The sequence below is a fragment of the Miniopterus natalensis genome, chromosome 13 (genome assembly GCF_054644295.1).
Source record: "Miniopterus natalensis isolate mMinNat1 chromosome 13, mMinNat1.hap1, whole genome shotgun sequence".
In the NCBI taxonomy this organism is placed as follows: domain Eukaryota; kingdom Metazoa; phylum Chordata; class Mammalia; order Chiroptera; family Miniopteridae; genus Miniopterus; species Miniopterus natalensis.
In genome coordinates, this window is record NC_142093.1 from 48,234,810 (window position 1) to 48,250,802 (window position 15,993).

At 43.7% G+C, this 15,993-nt stretch overlaps 1 protein-coding gene across 1 annotated transcript in view; it reads left to right on the forward strand.

Moving 5' to 3' along the window:
• Positions 1-15,993, forward strand: part of DNAH6 (dynein axonemal heavy chain 6) — a 174,706-nt gene that overhangs the window by 106,242 nt on the left and 52,471 nt on the right. Inside the window, exons 47-56 of the mRNA XM_016202528.2 lie at positions 2,786-2,938; positions 4,862-5,002; positions 6,871-7,113; positions 9,232-9,399; positions 9,795-10,030; positions 11,140-11,401; positions 12,116-12,239; positions 12,640-12,836; positions 13,868-14,071; positions 15,416-15,541. Of these exons, the coding sequence (XP_016058014.2) occupies positions 2,786-2,938; positions 4,862-5,002; positions 6,871-7,113; positions 9,232-9,399; positions 9,795-10,030; positions 11,140-11,401; positions 12,116-12,239; positions 12,640-12,836; positions 13,868-14,071; positions 15,416-15,541 (1,854 nt within the window). The remainder of the gene's footprint in view (positions 1-2,785; positions 2,939-4,861; positions 5,003-6,870; positions 7,114-9,231; positions 9,400-9,794; positions 10,031-11,139; positions 11,402-12,115; positions 12,240-12,639; positions 12,837-13,867; positions 14,072-15,415; positions 15,542-15,993) is intronic.

Below are 15,993 nucleotides of genomic sequence, written 5' to 3' on the forward strand. Positions count from 1 at the left end.
TTGTTTCCCCCCTTAAATTCTAAGTAAATATGATCAAAGGCTAAGGGAGTGAGAACGATTTGTAACTTTTCTTTGAGCGGAAGACTGTAGATACAGAAGGTAATAAATTGTTTCTGTAGAGGTAAATGTAAGAAAGCAATTCCCTAAGTGAAATCAGGCAGGGAAATAGGCTTTACTCAAGAAAAAGAAAAGATAACAGCTATGTTTAGGGTAAAATTAACTTTAAAATTAGAATAGGATTTACATCTATGTCTACAACAACCATTTTCACTGATCTCAGATTTATTTTATAGTAGAGAATTTTCTACATTTGCTACACTTGCATATTTTAACACTGGGGGGGAAAAACTTTATAGGAATTGACCAGGGAATAAAAAAGCAATAGATCTGATGCATAAATATTTCAAGTTCGTTTTACTTTTTTAAACACTGTGAATGGGATTAAGCCCAATCATAAAATGGGGAAAAAATTTTTAACATCTGTGTCATACAGTCAGTTTATATCTGAGTATGTAAATATTTTTTACAAATGAGAAACAACCCATATTCAAATGTGTGCCCATCACTGGCTCTGACCACCACCAATGCCTGCCCTGGTTCCTAGCCACAGGACTTACGGGCACCACCGAGCACCCCAATAGCCCTTGCAGCCACTGCAGACCCCCTGCAGTGCTAGGCAAGATACACATAATTGTCGATATTATGGATGCCAGTGGCCTGAGCCAAAGAGGCATAACACTGCCACCCCAGACCCAGTGCCACCACACACCCCTGCACTTGCCATCCTGTACTATACTACTAGACCCGGGGTCGCAGCATGCCCTAGCATGCCCCTACCCACAGGAGAGAGTCTTCCCTCACCAAAGCCAGTCTGTAAAGTCTGGAAGAGGTGACTGCATTCTCAAATGTGCAGACACCTATGTAAGGCTACAGAGATCATGAAGAATCAGGGAAACAGGACTCCACCAAAAGAATACAGTGAACCTCCAGTGACTGGCCCCAAGAAATGCAGATCCACAAATTGCCCCACAAATAATTCAAAATACATGTTCTGAACATGCTAAGAGAGCTACAGGAGAATATAGATAAACATTTTAACAATATCAGGAAAATAATATCAGAACAGAATTACAGAGAGAGACATCACCAAGATGGCGATATAGGTTGTTCCCAATTTTACTCCATCTCACAAAAGACAACTATCAACCATGCATGGACAGGACACCACTGAGAAACCCTAGAACAAAGGCAGAGACTGAATCACCCCTCTGCACCACAGAGATGAGACGGACTGCATTAAAAGGTGATAAGAGTGGCTATATGCTGACCACATTTCTCGGCACCCAGACTGGTGCAGCATCACACGAAGAGGCCTCCCCTGAGCCTACGTTCCTTCAATGAGAAAAGAGAGCCAAGGTGGAATTCCAGGTTGCACTGCTTGTGGAGCACTTCTTGGGAGTCTCCTCCAGTCTCACCTCTTGGGGACTGTGGGGGAATCTGCAGGCCTTGGCCACTGGGAATGTGATGGGAGGTCAGGGGACTTGCAACAATCAGCATTTGGATCTTGGCAGACTGAGTTCCAATAAACCCATTGTAAGCAGAGAATATCATAAATTAAAAATGCATTTGATACACCTACCCTACTGAAAGTCATAGCTTAGCCTAGCCTACCTTAAATGTGCTGAGAACAGTTACATTAGCCTACAGTTGGGCAAAATTATCTAACATAAAGCCTATTGTTAATAAATTTGAATATCTCATGAAAGCATATCACTTTCGTACCATTGTAAAGTTGGAAAATGGTAAGTTGAATCATCGTAAGTCAGGGACCATCTGTATATAGATGGTTACATAGTTTCAACAGGTTTTTTAATGGAAAATAATAAATGTGGAATAATATTTTCCCTTGCTAATAATAAAAGGAATGAAAATTAAATTTGCCTAATGGAACCCTTTACACTCCCCAAATTAACAAAATTGTGTGTTAAAGGTTAATGAAGCCATACTCGAATTGAATAGGAAATTTTTAAATCTTCAAAATCCAGCAAATATTCATGCATTTTAATTGCTAATCTCACTACTGGGAATTTATCCCCATGAAATAATCCAACTAGGGAGAGAAGCTATGGGCCTAAATATGTTCTCATGATGTAAATAAGGCTGTAAATCATCTAAGTTTATGTAAATGTATGGCACGGCAGCTCAATGGTGTATTATGCTCCCGTTAATGGTTGTGAACATGATGAGTGCTCTACAGAATTATGGATTACTATTTAGGATAAAATGTTAGCTGAAAGGAGCAGACTATAAAATACTTGCACGCAGACCTGAGCCATGTAAAAGATGAATGCCAAAAAGCAATGTACTTATTATATTAGAATATTAAGATTCTCTCTAGCCCCGGCTGGTTTTGCTCGGTGGTTAGAGCTACGGCCTGTGGACTGAAGGGTCTCGGGTTCAGTTCCGGCCAAGGGTGCGTAACTTGGTTGCAGGCTCGTCCCTGGCCCTGGTCAGGGTGCGTGCGGGGGGGCAAACAATCGATGTGTCTCTCTCACATCGATGTTTCTCTCTCTCTCTCCCCCACTCTCTCTGAAAAGCAATTGGAAAAACATCCTCGGTGAGGTTTAAAAAAAAAAAGATTCTATCTATTTAATTTTTAAGATTATCTTCTCTTAAAGATGAAATTAACTGAATGTGAATCTTGATCAAATATTTGCTTTATAATTACATGTAATCAATGTAAAACAGTTGAATGAGTTATAATGATCACTGTTTTCTTCTCCAGATTGTCGTGGAAGAGTTCCTAGAAGATATAAATAACATTTTGAACTCAGGTGAAGTGCCTAATTTATTTGAAAAAGATGAACTGGAGCAGGTTTTAGCAGCCACCAGACCAAGAGCAAAAGAAGTCGGAATTTCCGAGGGCAATAGGGATGAGGTAGGACATGTGAGAATGGTTATACAGCTTTGTAAAACAAACAAAAAAATTGTTTTAGTCTCTTTAAAAAATGGTCAACAAATCTCCTTAAGGAGTCTGTGGATAGAATTTCTTTTTCAGTATAATTGGTTTCCATAGTAATTCTCGATATTTAATATCCTGCATTCAAAGCATTGGTTCACCAAACTCCCAAAGAAGTCCATGGAAAGCAGAAACCCTGCCCCCATGGAGGTCATAGTCTTGTCCAGATATATTTCACACGCCCTCAGTGCCCTGCCTGAGGTCCAGTACTTTTGACTCCCTCGCCTATCGGCAAGGTTATGGCACAGCTAAAACAGAAATGCACATTCTCTCTCTCCCTCTCTCTCTCTCAACACAGCTGCTGTCCACTTCCATTTCTCCAACACTGCTAGATTCCATATGTTGCTATTTGTCAACCCCACTTCTTTTTCTTTGGGCACCTTCTTTAACTTTATGGCCACTCTTTCTCATGTCTTTCTGTGTCTTTTCATGGGACTTTCATCTACTGCTAGGTCAGGGCTTACGGGTGCAGACAGCAGGGCCTGCTTCAGCTAATGTGAGCAGAAATGGCTTTATTCAAGGCACACAATCCCCGAGAGGGCCAAAGAAAAGGATTCCTGGCTGACTTCCTTGGAATAATGTGAAATGCACACTGTAGAAGTCAACGGTCAAGGAAGCTGCCGGCTCTGCCCCCCATTCCTGCAGAGCCAGGAAGCCACGAAACCGAGCGCGCGCCGCTGCTTCAGCGGCCAGCTCCAAAGCCACGCGCCCTTCACCCTGTCAGGAAGCAGCGGCAATGGGAGCTGTCGGTTCACAACCTTGGAGTTCCCTGGGGGGCATCTGAAACTGGCCCCTGTATGCAGAGAGCAAGGAGAGACTGAAGGAGGGGGCGGACCACTGCTGATTGGTAGGTGGCAGGTTTAATAGGCAAGAGAACTTACACATTGGGGCCTTTGTCTTGGGCATCTGCAAGGTGAGTAGATCTCCACACTGCCCACCAGAATCTTAAAAGTTTGTATTACATAGAGGACTCAACTGGGTTCAGTCATGTCTGTTGTCCAGATCTTCTCAACAACACATTGTTCTCTCAAGATGTTGTCCTTAAAATGGTTCCCACCGTGGGAACAGTGGGCGGAACGTGCAGTCTGAGGACAAGGGAGGGGGTCCAGCTGATGGCTCAGTCAGCGGTCACATCCTCTCAGTGGCTTCCTCCAACAGGAGCCACATCTGGAGATAGTGGCTCCAGGTCCAGGCCACTTCTACCAGGCTCTGCACCTGCAAAGAGTGTTGCCCCGCACCCTGTCTGTCTCCCTCAAGGGTCCTCTACCCCAGAGCAAAGCCTTGTATGAAAATCTCCCTCCACTTGTTCCAGGGCTTTCCCTGAAAGCACTGGTGAGGATGATCCTCATCACACCCAGAACCATAGGTGCAAAGGAGTCTGCAAAATGTCATTTTTAGTCTTCCCAGACTGCACGAGAGAGAGGGGTTGGAATGACTGTTAAACAAAATAATTTAGACATTTACTTCACTGCATTTTTTTAAATTTTTAACCGTCATCCAGGATATTTTTTTCATTGCATTTCAGAGAGAGTGGGAAGGGGAGAGACGAGAGACAGAGAGAGGGAGAGAGAGAGAAACGTCAATGTTGAGAGAGAGTCATTGATGGGCTGCCTCCTGGGGATCGAGCCCGAAACCCAGGCATGTGTCCTGATCGAACCATGATCTTCTGGATCCTAGGTCGATGCTCAATCGCTGAGCCAGGCCGGCCGGGCACCACTGACATTTTTAAATTGATATCGGTAGACTTGGATGCATTAAACAACTCTTGCTTTTATTGTTGCTTCATCCTTATTTTAAATTGAAAGAGTATCTCTCTCTTTTTTTGTTGTTGTTGTTGGCCAGGTGTTTCAATACTTTATCAACAGAGTCCGTCAGAAGCTGCACATTGTCCTCTGTATGAGCCCGGTTGGGGAGGCCTTCCGGTCCCGATGCCGGATGTTTCCATCCCTTGTGAACTGCTGCACCATTGACTGGTTTGTCCAGGTTGGTGACTTCCCAGGATATGTCTTTGAGTAGTTGTACTTACTTGAATTTAAAGGAGTAAACTGCATTAGCTTTAAAGCCCTCTAAAAATTTACTTATGTGCAAGAGATGACAAGGACAATTACCAAGCAAAGGCAGAACAGAATTTGTATAGGAAGAGGAGGCTGTTGCCTTCAGCAATGCAGAAGCCAGTGATCTTGACAAGGGCTGTCTCAGTGGAGTGCTGGGAGGCAAGGTCCAAGAGAGAGGAAGGAAGAGGAATCGGACACAATGGGCACAGTAGCCCCCCCTTATCCACAGTTTTGCTCTCCATGGTTTCAGTTACCCTGGGTCAGCCTCAGTCCAAAAATATTAAATGGAGAATTCCAGAAGTAAATAATTTGTAAGTTTTAAATTGCATGCCATTCTAAGTGGCATGATGAAATCTCACACCATCCTGCTCTGTCCTTCCTGGGAGATGACTCGTTCCCTTGTGTCCAGCGTTTCCACGCTGTATATGCCACCCACTCATTAGTCAGCTAGTAGCTGTCTCAGTTATCAGGTCTGTCAAGGTGTCACAGTGCTTACGTTCAAGTAACCCTTATTTTACTTAATAATGACCCCAAAACACCGTAGTAGTGATGCTGGCAGTTCAGGCATGCCAAAGAGAAGCCATTATGTGCTTCCTTAAAGTGCAAAGGCATTTTTATGTATAAGAAAAAAAAGTAATATGTATAAGGTCCAGTACAAGTCATAGTTTTAGGCATACATGGGGGTCTTGGAAGGTATCCCCCATGGATAAGGGGGGACTACTGCCAACGCTTTCTAGAAGTTTTGCCCTAAAGGAATACCAGGAGATGAGAAATAGCTAGAGGGATATGTGTGGTGAAGAGAAAAGTATTTTTAAGTGAGAAACACAAACAGCACATGTGTGTGCTGCACATGATAGAAATCATCCAGAAAAAAGAAATATATTGATGGTGTAGCAGATGGAGTTAAGCATTGTTGGACCAATGTCTTTGAGCAGACAAGAAAGGATGGCACTGAGTCATCAATGAAGGGGCTGACTTGGGCAGGGAGCATACACAACTCACCCCAGAGCACCAGGAAGGCAGAGTATATGAGCACAGATGCAGGTAGATGGGAATTCATTGAAGTTCTGTTTTCATTGCTTCTTTTTTTTTTAAGTTATGTGGGAAGCAAGATCATCACTGAGAATGAAGAGAAATGAGGAAGTGTTAACAGTCTGAGAAGGTAGTAGACGGTGTAAAATACTCATCTAGGAGAGTACATTAAGGATGCATTAGAAAATGTAGAAGCATTTTTGGGTTGCACTAAGAACCTGCTCGAGCTAGTTGCCATGAATTTAAAGTGAGCCCAGTCAGCATGGTTGTGTTTTTCTCCACCATGCTCAGCTGCAGTCATGGGCATGGGTAACAGAAAGTTGCATTTAACTAAGGTTCAGGTGAGCTCAACGAAAAGAGAGGAGCAAAGGAGTTGAGTGAACAGGACAGTGCTTATAATAGTGGACCTGAAGTCCGAACTGCATAATAAACGGAGTGAGCACATGAGGTTCTTGTAATATATGTGATTTTATTCATGGAGTTAGCCCTGAAACACCTAATTATTTATTCATTAATCAACAAATACTCATTGAACAGTTGCTATGTGCCAGACACTGTGCTGAGGACAGCAAATGCAGACCCTGACCCCTCTCTAATGAGCACAGCCATTCAGTTCATTAAACATCATAGACATGAGTAAGGGTTAAACAGGTGAAAGGGGGAGGGATACGGTAAGGGAAAGTTCTAGAAATACACAGTTTTCTTACTTGTTAAATTGCATATTATGGAAAGGAACAACAGATTTTCCAAACTGTATATTTACAGTGGCCCAAAGAAGCACTTCTTTCCGTATCAGAGACATTTTTCTCAAATGTTGGCATTGGAAGTGATGAACTAAAAGAAAAGCTTTCCCTCATGTGCGTGAATGTTCACTTAAGCGTCTCCAATATGGCAGAACGCTATTACACAGAGCTCCGGAGACGGTACTACACCACACCCACCTCCTACCTGGAACTCATCAACCTCTACCTGACCATGCTCAGTGATAAAAAGAAGCAGTTGATTTCAGTAAGTTTAATACTATCATTTAAGCCCTGGCCCATGTTGCTCAGTGGTTAGGGTGTTGGCCTGCACATGAAAGGGTCGTGAGTTCGATTCCAGGTCAAGGGCATGTACTTCAGTTACAGGCTCCATCATGGCCCCGGTGCCTGCAGGAGGCAAAGCAGTACATGTGTTGATGTTTCTCTCTCTCTTCCCCCACCCATTCACCTTCCTTTCCTCCTTTCCACTCTCTCTAAACTCTATGGAAAAAATATTCTTAGGTGAGGATTAACCAAATATATATATAGTCCTTTTTTTAAGTTTTATTGCTTGAACTCAAGACTTTCGGCAGAATGAGTGGAAGATCTGTGTGCCATCTCACCTGCTGGAGCCCTCTCCATCCTGACAAGTGCCCTCGACAACCTACAGTATGGCAAAAAACTGTTTCATGCTGTCAGTCCGCAAGTCTCCCCCGTCTTTGATATTTATGTTTTGTCTTCTATCATTTACCTAAGTGTCTTTGACTCAGTAGAATGATACGGACATCTAACAGCATCAGAGTTAAGCAGAGAACTGGTCATCAGAAAACTTTTGTTAAGCAACAGAGATGGAGTTTGGGCGTCTGATGTGCCAGTAGTCCCCATTAAGAGCAAAAGCTTCAGTGTCGGGTGGACTATGTACAACCAGTGCTCTTCCTCTTTCCTCTGCCTCTAGAGCACATTTTATAAATTCTCTAAGTCTTAGTAGAAAATAAGGTTAAAAATATCTATACATACCTCTTGGATTGTTGTGAAACTTAAGTAAGACTGTTTTTGAAGTGCTAGGTATATGATCTGATTCATATGAGGTACTCAGAAAATAGTGGCTGCCATCAGCATCATCATCATCAATCATCATCGTCAGGCTATTAACATGACCTAAAATTTTCAACACAGTAAAAATGGAAACATTTGTGATTTATGTATTTTAAATGTTCTTCAGTGGACTTTTACCTGGTAAATGTAAAAGAACTCAGATATTTTTGAAACCCGCCAATCTCAACTAAGCTTTCTGACTCACCTTCCAAAACTTTATTCCAGAGTGTCTTCTCTACCAAATACTGCCCCTTCGATCCTAGTTAAAAGTTTGCAACCACTGGGAAGTAAGATTTAGATCCACCAACCAAAGTGAAGTACCTCGGACACTGTCTCCCTGGGGGTTCTCAACCTTGCTGACCATCCTGAGGAAACAAGTGTTTAAAAAAAACCTTTGAGGCTGAAAGTTGTCTTGAGAGAAAGGTTTTATTGAGCCACATGCGAGTCAGAAAAAGGACCAGGTCATGGGACACACAGTCTAAGCCACCAGCAGCAGGGCTGGATGGAGAAGAGATTATGTCCACTGTCCTAGGGCTTTGGGGCTCTTTTATACAATGAGTTTGGGGAAGAAAGATGTAAGTTATTTTGAAAGAATTTACATTGGCTACAGATAAGGGGGTTGGGAGAAGGTAAAGCTGGGAGAGTTCTGGGATAGGTGACTTGTACATCAAGAAGTATTTGATGCTTTGGGATTGGTTTAGGCAACAGTCCAGAATGTTCAAGCATAAGCAAAATATGCTGGTGGCCGGCTAGATAGTTGCTGAAATAGCCACATAGAAGTTGATTGAAAGTTTCAACACACACTCAGGAATATGAGCAGTCTTTTGTTAGTTTAGGCCTATGGCCTCTAAATGATTATCTTTCCTTGTCTCATCCTCTCACCCTCCAGTCTGTTGTAATTTTATTTAAGACATCTTGGAATTTTTCTCTTGTCGCAGCTCTGAGTGATGCTGCCTCCAGGAATTTCTGCCTGAACTTGTCTCTCATTCATTCAACATGCTACCAAACATGAAATAAAAAATAAAAGTAATACATTCTGGGCCCTTAATGAGCCCACAATCCAGTGATGGCCCACTCCGGTGGCCAGGGGGCATGGGTCCAGACCTACCGTGGTGAATGTCATGGCCATTTCCTAGAGTTCTGCTACCTGAAGATTTCTTTACAGTCACAATTTTAAGTATTACAAACTGATTTACCAATTCTGTAGATGTAAAATTCTACTACATGAGTCATAGATGCCAGTAAAATTATAGCTTATAATACTCATTATAATATTTTTATTGTCATCCAGGCAAGTGACCGGGTAAAGAATGGTCTCACCAAGCTATTAGAAACAAACATACTAGTAGATAAGATGAAATTAGATCTTTCAGCTTTAGAACCTATCCTTTTGACAAAATCACAAGATGTCGAAGCCCTGATGGACAAATTGGCAGTGGATCAAGAAAGTGCCGATCAGGTACGCTGGGTAACCTACAGCCGTGGGTGAGAAAGCTTTGGTCACCAACTGATCACTTACATACAATAACAAATGATTGGATTTTTTATTTTATATGTTCTTAAAATAACTAAGTGATAGATAGACTTAGCATTGCTTTTAAGTTGTCAGCAATCTCCCTTCAATTAATCAGTCTGGCCTCTCCCTGACAATGCATGAACCCAAAGAGTGGTACACAGGGATTTGTGAGAGAAGTCTCCCCTACAAACATAAAGCACCTCTTCTTATCCTGGAAGGCATGGACAAAGGAGAGGGTAAAATTCAGTATAGCTAACACTCTTTCATCATTGGCTTTGTTTTTAAGTATTGTAATTCAGATATTGAGACCACTTAAGCAGTCATGTTTCAATGGGTAGGTCCGTAACGTTGTGCAGGAAGATGAAGCAGTGGCCAAAGTGAAAGCCGAAGAAACCCAAGCGATAGCCGACGACGCTCAAAGAGACCTTGAAGAAGCTCTGCCTGCACTCGATGCTGCCAATAAAGCGCTGGATTCCTTAGATAAAGCCGATATATCTGAAATCAGAGTTTTTACAAAGCCCCCAGATATGGTCATGACCGTTATGGAAGCCATTTCCATTCTCTTGAATGCCAAGTGAGTAATTCAGAGCCGTGTATTACCAGAACGCCTGGTGGAATTTCTTTGCTGTTTTTCTCCGTGTTCATTCTCTTCTCTACCCTCTCGTTGATTTGGGCAGTCATTCAGCAAATTGATTCAACAAGCGTTTTTTTTTTTTTCTTTGAACATCTGTTTTGTGCTGGATGATGGAAGGTATAAATTTCTTCCCTGCAAGGCACATGCAGTCTGCTGGGGAGACAGATGTGAAAAATATTAATTTCAAGACACGAGAAAGTTGCATAGTATTAGGGGTGCTGAGATAAGAGTGCCCCTGGGGAGATGTGAGTGGGGTTTTGAGAGATGATGCTCAGGTGGAGAGTGGGACTGTGGACAGGGCCCAGGGACCTTTGGTGCTCATGGGATGGGGTGGGTGGGATGTGCAGGAGGCAGTGATTGCATCATAAAAGGTCTCGTATACTGTGCTAAGCAATTCAGATTTCATCTTCTTGTAGACATGTAGTTTTCAAACTTTCTCTAATAATATCTTTTTATTTTTCAATAAAAACTATAAGAAACCTTTGTATGTAAAACCGATCAAAGCAAGGGAAGAGGGCTTCCCTGCTGACCCTCTGGCCAGCGCCTAAGCACAGATGGAGAGCCCTGGCCTCAGGGGACTGAAAACTATTGAACATTTGAACATAACCAGATTTTCATGTGAGAAAGACCAATCTGGCGAAAGTGCACAGGAGGTGTGGTTGACTGAGAGACATAAAACCAGTTAGGTGATTGCCGTGTCCTAGCAAGAGATTTAATGATCGAAACTAAGGAAAAGAAAGTTAAAATGTGAGTCCCTGGGGCATTTTAAAAATGAAACTCCTTTTCTTTCTAAAACTTACATTTCTAAAACTCCATAATTTTATAATTCTTTCCCTACCAAAACTGGGTAGTATGAATCATTAGTCATCCAGTTACCTGTCTGCCCATAAATTGTGGTGCACCTAACTACTGTTTGCTGGGATTAGAGTATTAAGATTAAATCTACCCACTTATTGGGATAATATCTTAATGTTCTCAAAGGAATACATTCCATTTGTTCCCCTGTTACTTTATGACAGTGCTATTAACTTACCTCTTCTGTCTTTCAGGCCTGATTGGGCAACAGCAAAGCAACTTCTTGGGGACTCCAACTTTCTCAGAAGACTTCTAGAATATGACAAGGAAAACATAAAGCCTCAGATATTAGCAAAGCTTCAAAAGTATATTAACAATCCTGATTTTGTGCCCGAAAAAGTAGAGAAAGTGTCCAAAGCATGTAAGTCCATGTGCATGTGGGTAAGAGCGATGGACCTGTACTCTCGGGTGGTCAAAGAAGTCGAACCCAAGAGACAGAAACTCCGTGCCGCACAGGTTCGTTACCTGCGTTGTGATATTTTACTGAATTAAAGGCCATGATCACCCATCATTCAAGCTCCCCTTAGCATGTCACTGGGACCCTACGGAATATAGATAGTAACAGTGCTCTTAGAGATTAGTTTTTCTCTCAAAAAATAGTGGGCAAAGATTATTTTTTCATAAATTACCTCTAAATTCAGCCCTCTTCCAGCATAAAAGGGAAATGAGTTCTTAGTCTGTTCGCTTTGCCTATAGTCTTCCTGAGGCCCCTTTTAGCTCTAGGATAGGATGCTCTGTGTTTCCCTTTTCTAAGTACTCCCACCCTTGATGGTGTCCTCTGAGGCCCCCGTGCGCAGACCCCTGCTCCGGAGAACTAGTTAGGAAAGCTCCGTTTCCACCACTGAGTGAATAGTATGTTTGTTTTCATCATTTAAAGTTGATAATCCAGTGTAGTGACTAATTCCCCCCAGATGCTTGGTAAATCTGTTTCTCTAAATTCCTTCTAGGATTCATTTTGCTGGGCTTTGTTTTTGTTTTGTTTTAATCTGTTTGCCTCTGCTCTTCTCTTAGTCAGTTTTACATTCGTTTTAACTTTGTGTATCACATCAGAATTTTTGACTACATGACAAAGGGAACATAAATCCTACTTTTAAAAAAAAAAGTATTCTAAATGGGCAAGTCCGGCCTCCTTTGGGGGCCCGTTCATAAATATTTGCTATATTTTACTAGGCTGAACTCGACATTACTATGGCCACCCTGAAAGAAAAACGAGCGCTACTAAAACAAGTGGAAGATCAAATACAGGCCTTGCAAGATGAATACGACAGGAGCGTGAATGAGAAAGAAAGCCTGAGTGAGTAATTCGGGGCATGTATTTTGGTCAGGAAATGCCTGATTTCCTGATTTTCAAAATGCCTGATTTTCAAAAGCAGAGTTTTAGGGCAGTCCGTCGTATCTCAGCTTTCATTCAACATGCAGGACGTATTTCCATTAGACTCTCGCGCTAAATGCCTTCTAGTATAAAACCAGGAGAACTGGAGTATTGTGTGTATCCCACTTCTCCTGTGGCGTGTTACGTGGTAACACGAGTTTGATTCAGAAAATAAATCAGTAGATAGCACAGAGAGAGCGCTACCTTCAGCCAGAGTAATTAAATAATGCTGATTCCGTTATAAACAGAAGCAGGTGAGGACACTTTTCCTCTTTTAGGAAAATGTTAGATAACATAACCTGATTCTCCTAACATTTTCTAGCAAAGAACATGGCCCTGACAAAAGCACGCCTGGCCCGTGCTGGAAAGCTGACGGCTGCCTTGGGGGATGAGAAAGTTCGATGGGAGGAGACCATCGAGAAATTCGACGAGGAGATTTCGAATGTCATCGGGAACGTGTTCATAGCCGCAGCTTGCGTGGCCTATTACGGAGCCTTCACGGCCCAGTACCGGCAGCTGGTGAGCGCACTCGCTTTCGCAGAGGAGCCGTGAGAAGCGGCTGAAGCTGCGGGCGGGCGAAAGGAGAACGGGGGTCATTTTTCTGAGTTTAAGTGGAGGCTACTCACTGTGGAGCTTGTCCACCGGGAAATTTATTTATTTATACCACCACAGCCCTCGCCTCGCCTCGCCCATCAGCCGGTGATGGTCTACCCCTGGCCTTTCCTTAGCACATCCCTCCCTTGCCTTTCCTGCCTTAGAAAGTTATTCCTCACTTGACATACACAGCACAAGAACCTGGGGGAAAGAAAAGGGGACGGGGGACCCTTCCGATTATGATCAGAAGTGGCATCTAAAGTCCGCCAGGATGAAGTGTTCTGAATTGGTGAGGCTGCGTCTGAGGGCTAGGCGATGCAAAGAGCAGGAATCGAACTTACCGGGAGTGATTTTCAAGCCATTTTTACGAAATCCCTTCCTAAAAATGTTTCACCCTTGTCTTTGAGTTACAAATCCTAGCGAGCATAGGACCCATATAGACTCCACGGGAGCCCAGGGATCATTGGGTGCCTGCAAGCAGTGGTGCCAGTGGTGCTCCTGGGGGACAGACGGTTCTCTGGTGTGCACGACTGTACCGCTCGTTGAAGGAGGTGACATGCTAACTTCCCTCTCCCTCATCTGCTAATTGCTAGGAGCTCCCACATTCACTGTGTTAACCCCAACTTTTCCACATGCTTCCAGACTCTCTCAAAAAGGGGCAGTGCACCCCTGATTGAAGGCTACTGTGACAGACCTTGCCATTTACACATGAGAGAACTGAGGCCCAGACAGGGTGATGACATGTCCAAAGGACCCAGATGTCCTGGTGTTTAGTCTACTTCCTGTGTCCCATGGTCTGAGCCAGGATGCCCGTGGAGCCTGGCAGGGCTTACTCCTAACCCGACAGTGTGTGTATGTGTGTGTGTGTGTGTGTGTGTGTGTGTGTGTGTGCGCGCGCGCGCGCGCGCTAACTTACTGAGGGTCTCTGTTCCATACAAGTAAACTTTCCTTTGCAGCTGATAGAGTGTTGGATCCAGGACTGTCAGTCTCTGGAGATCCCCATCGATCCTTCCTTCAGTCTTATCAACATTCTTGGTGATCCCTACGAAATACGGCAGTGGAACACGGACGGGCTGCCCCGCGACTTGATATCAACGGAAAATGGCATTCTGGTTACTCAAGGGAGACGGTGGCCTTTGATGATTGATCCCCAAGATCAGGTGTGTAACAAATGCTTCTTCAGGTAAAGAGCAGCCTGTTGACTCGGCTTAACATTGTGCTGGCCGTTGCAGATGCTCAAGAGGACTTGGACAGACTTGTGAGATCCTGGGAATGGAGAGCTAGAGGGAGTTTAGAGTCTTCTAGCTCAAGTCCCTCATTCTGTGGATGTAGGCAAGGGACGTGCCCACGGGCTCTGCAGACTTCATTACTTTTCTGTTTTCTATGTGAGCAGAAATTCATTCCTGTGTAGTCCTTGTTCCTAAAAGGTCTTAGGAGTCTACGTGAAGTAGGGATCTGATGAATATTAGGGCCAGCCTGCCTAGCATTTACGAAATCCTGACTCCTAAACCCATGGTTCAGATTATACCACGTGAGGTTTGGAAAGGAGCCATGATGAAAGCAGAGAGACAGGAAGGCTGGAGTAGCACAGGTATGGAATTGTTTTCCTTTTTTTTATTATTATTAAATATATCTTTATTGACTTCAGAGAGAGGAAGGGAGAGGGAGAGAGAGAGACATAGAAACATCAGTGATGAGAGAGTCATTGATCGGCTGACTCCTGCACGCCCCCTGCTGGGGATCCAGCCCACAACCCCGGCATGTGCCCTGACCGGGAATCGAACCGAGATCTCCTGGATCCTAGCTCGATGCTCAACAGCTGAGCCACACCTGGCTGGGCTGGGATTGTTTTCTAGGTGGAATCTTTTCTTCACTTATTGCAAATTCGAATAAAAAGGGAGAATCCGAAAGGTTGGGCTTAAAATGTGTTTTTATTTGTGAGGGAGTGGTATTCTTATTTCATTTTTTTCAAAGGAAGAAGTAGGTGGGGCTCATCCCTTTATTACATTTTCCTCCTTCTCTGAATTTTTAAAATTTATCTTTATCGTTGAAAGTATTACAAATGCTCCCTCCCCCCCATTGATCCCCTCCCCCATGCATGCCTCCCCCCAGGCCTTCACCCCACTACTGTCTGTGTCCAAGGGTTGTACATATGTGCATATAAGTTCTTAGGTTAATCTCCCCCCACCCTCCCGCCCATCCCTTACCCTAGGCGACAGCATGGCAGGACCAAGAGAGTATTACGCTAAGTGAAATAAGCCGGGCGGAGAAAGACAAGTGTCAAGGGATCTCACTCATACGTGGAGTCTGATGAATGAAATAAACCGATGAACAAAACAGATCCAGAGACATAGAAGCATAGGACAGACTGTTCTCATTTTATCTTTTTCTTTTTTTCCTAACCTTTCAAACCTATTTCTAGATTGAACAGAATTTCTAAGCTTTAAACGCTCTCGCCTCCTAAACACTAAAACAGGCGTCCCGCTCTGCGCTTTCTCCCACAGGCCAACCGCTGGATAAGAAACAAAGAGGTCAGAAGTGGCTTAAGGGTCATTAAGCTCACGGATAGCAACTTCTTACGCACGCTGGAGAACTCCATCCGCCTCGGCTTGCCGGTCCTCCTGGAGGAGGTTGGCTTTTTTCACTCTTCTCTGCTCGTGCTAGTCCCCAGCTTTCAGAATCCCCTGCACGCCACAGCTGCACTGCATCAGAGGCGCCAGTCAGGTCCACGTTCACACTAGTCAAACTGGTCAAACTAGTCAAACCAATCGCTTTGCTTCTTGACCAGACACCGTTCTGGGGCTAAATGGGGTGATGGGCCCTGTTTTCTGTCACTGCCAATTCTCAGGCCTCGTTGTGGCTCCTGATGGCTGCCCCAGAAACTGAAGGCGGCAGCTCCATCAGGGACTGTCCACGCACGCCAGCGATGTGAAGCCAGGGAAACCGTCCCGGGAGGGGGTAGAAACGTTATTTTCCACTGAGATACAAGGTCGGAATTAGATTAAGTGATGTGATAAGAATGAACTTTGGTTATTATTATTTTTTCTTTCTTAAAAAGGATGTTTGTTGAGCCTCAGTGCTC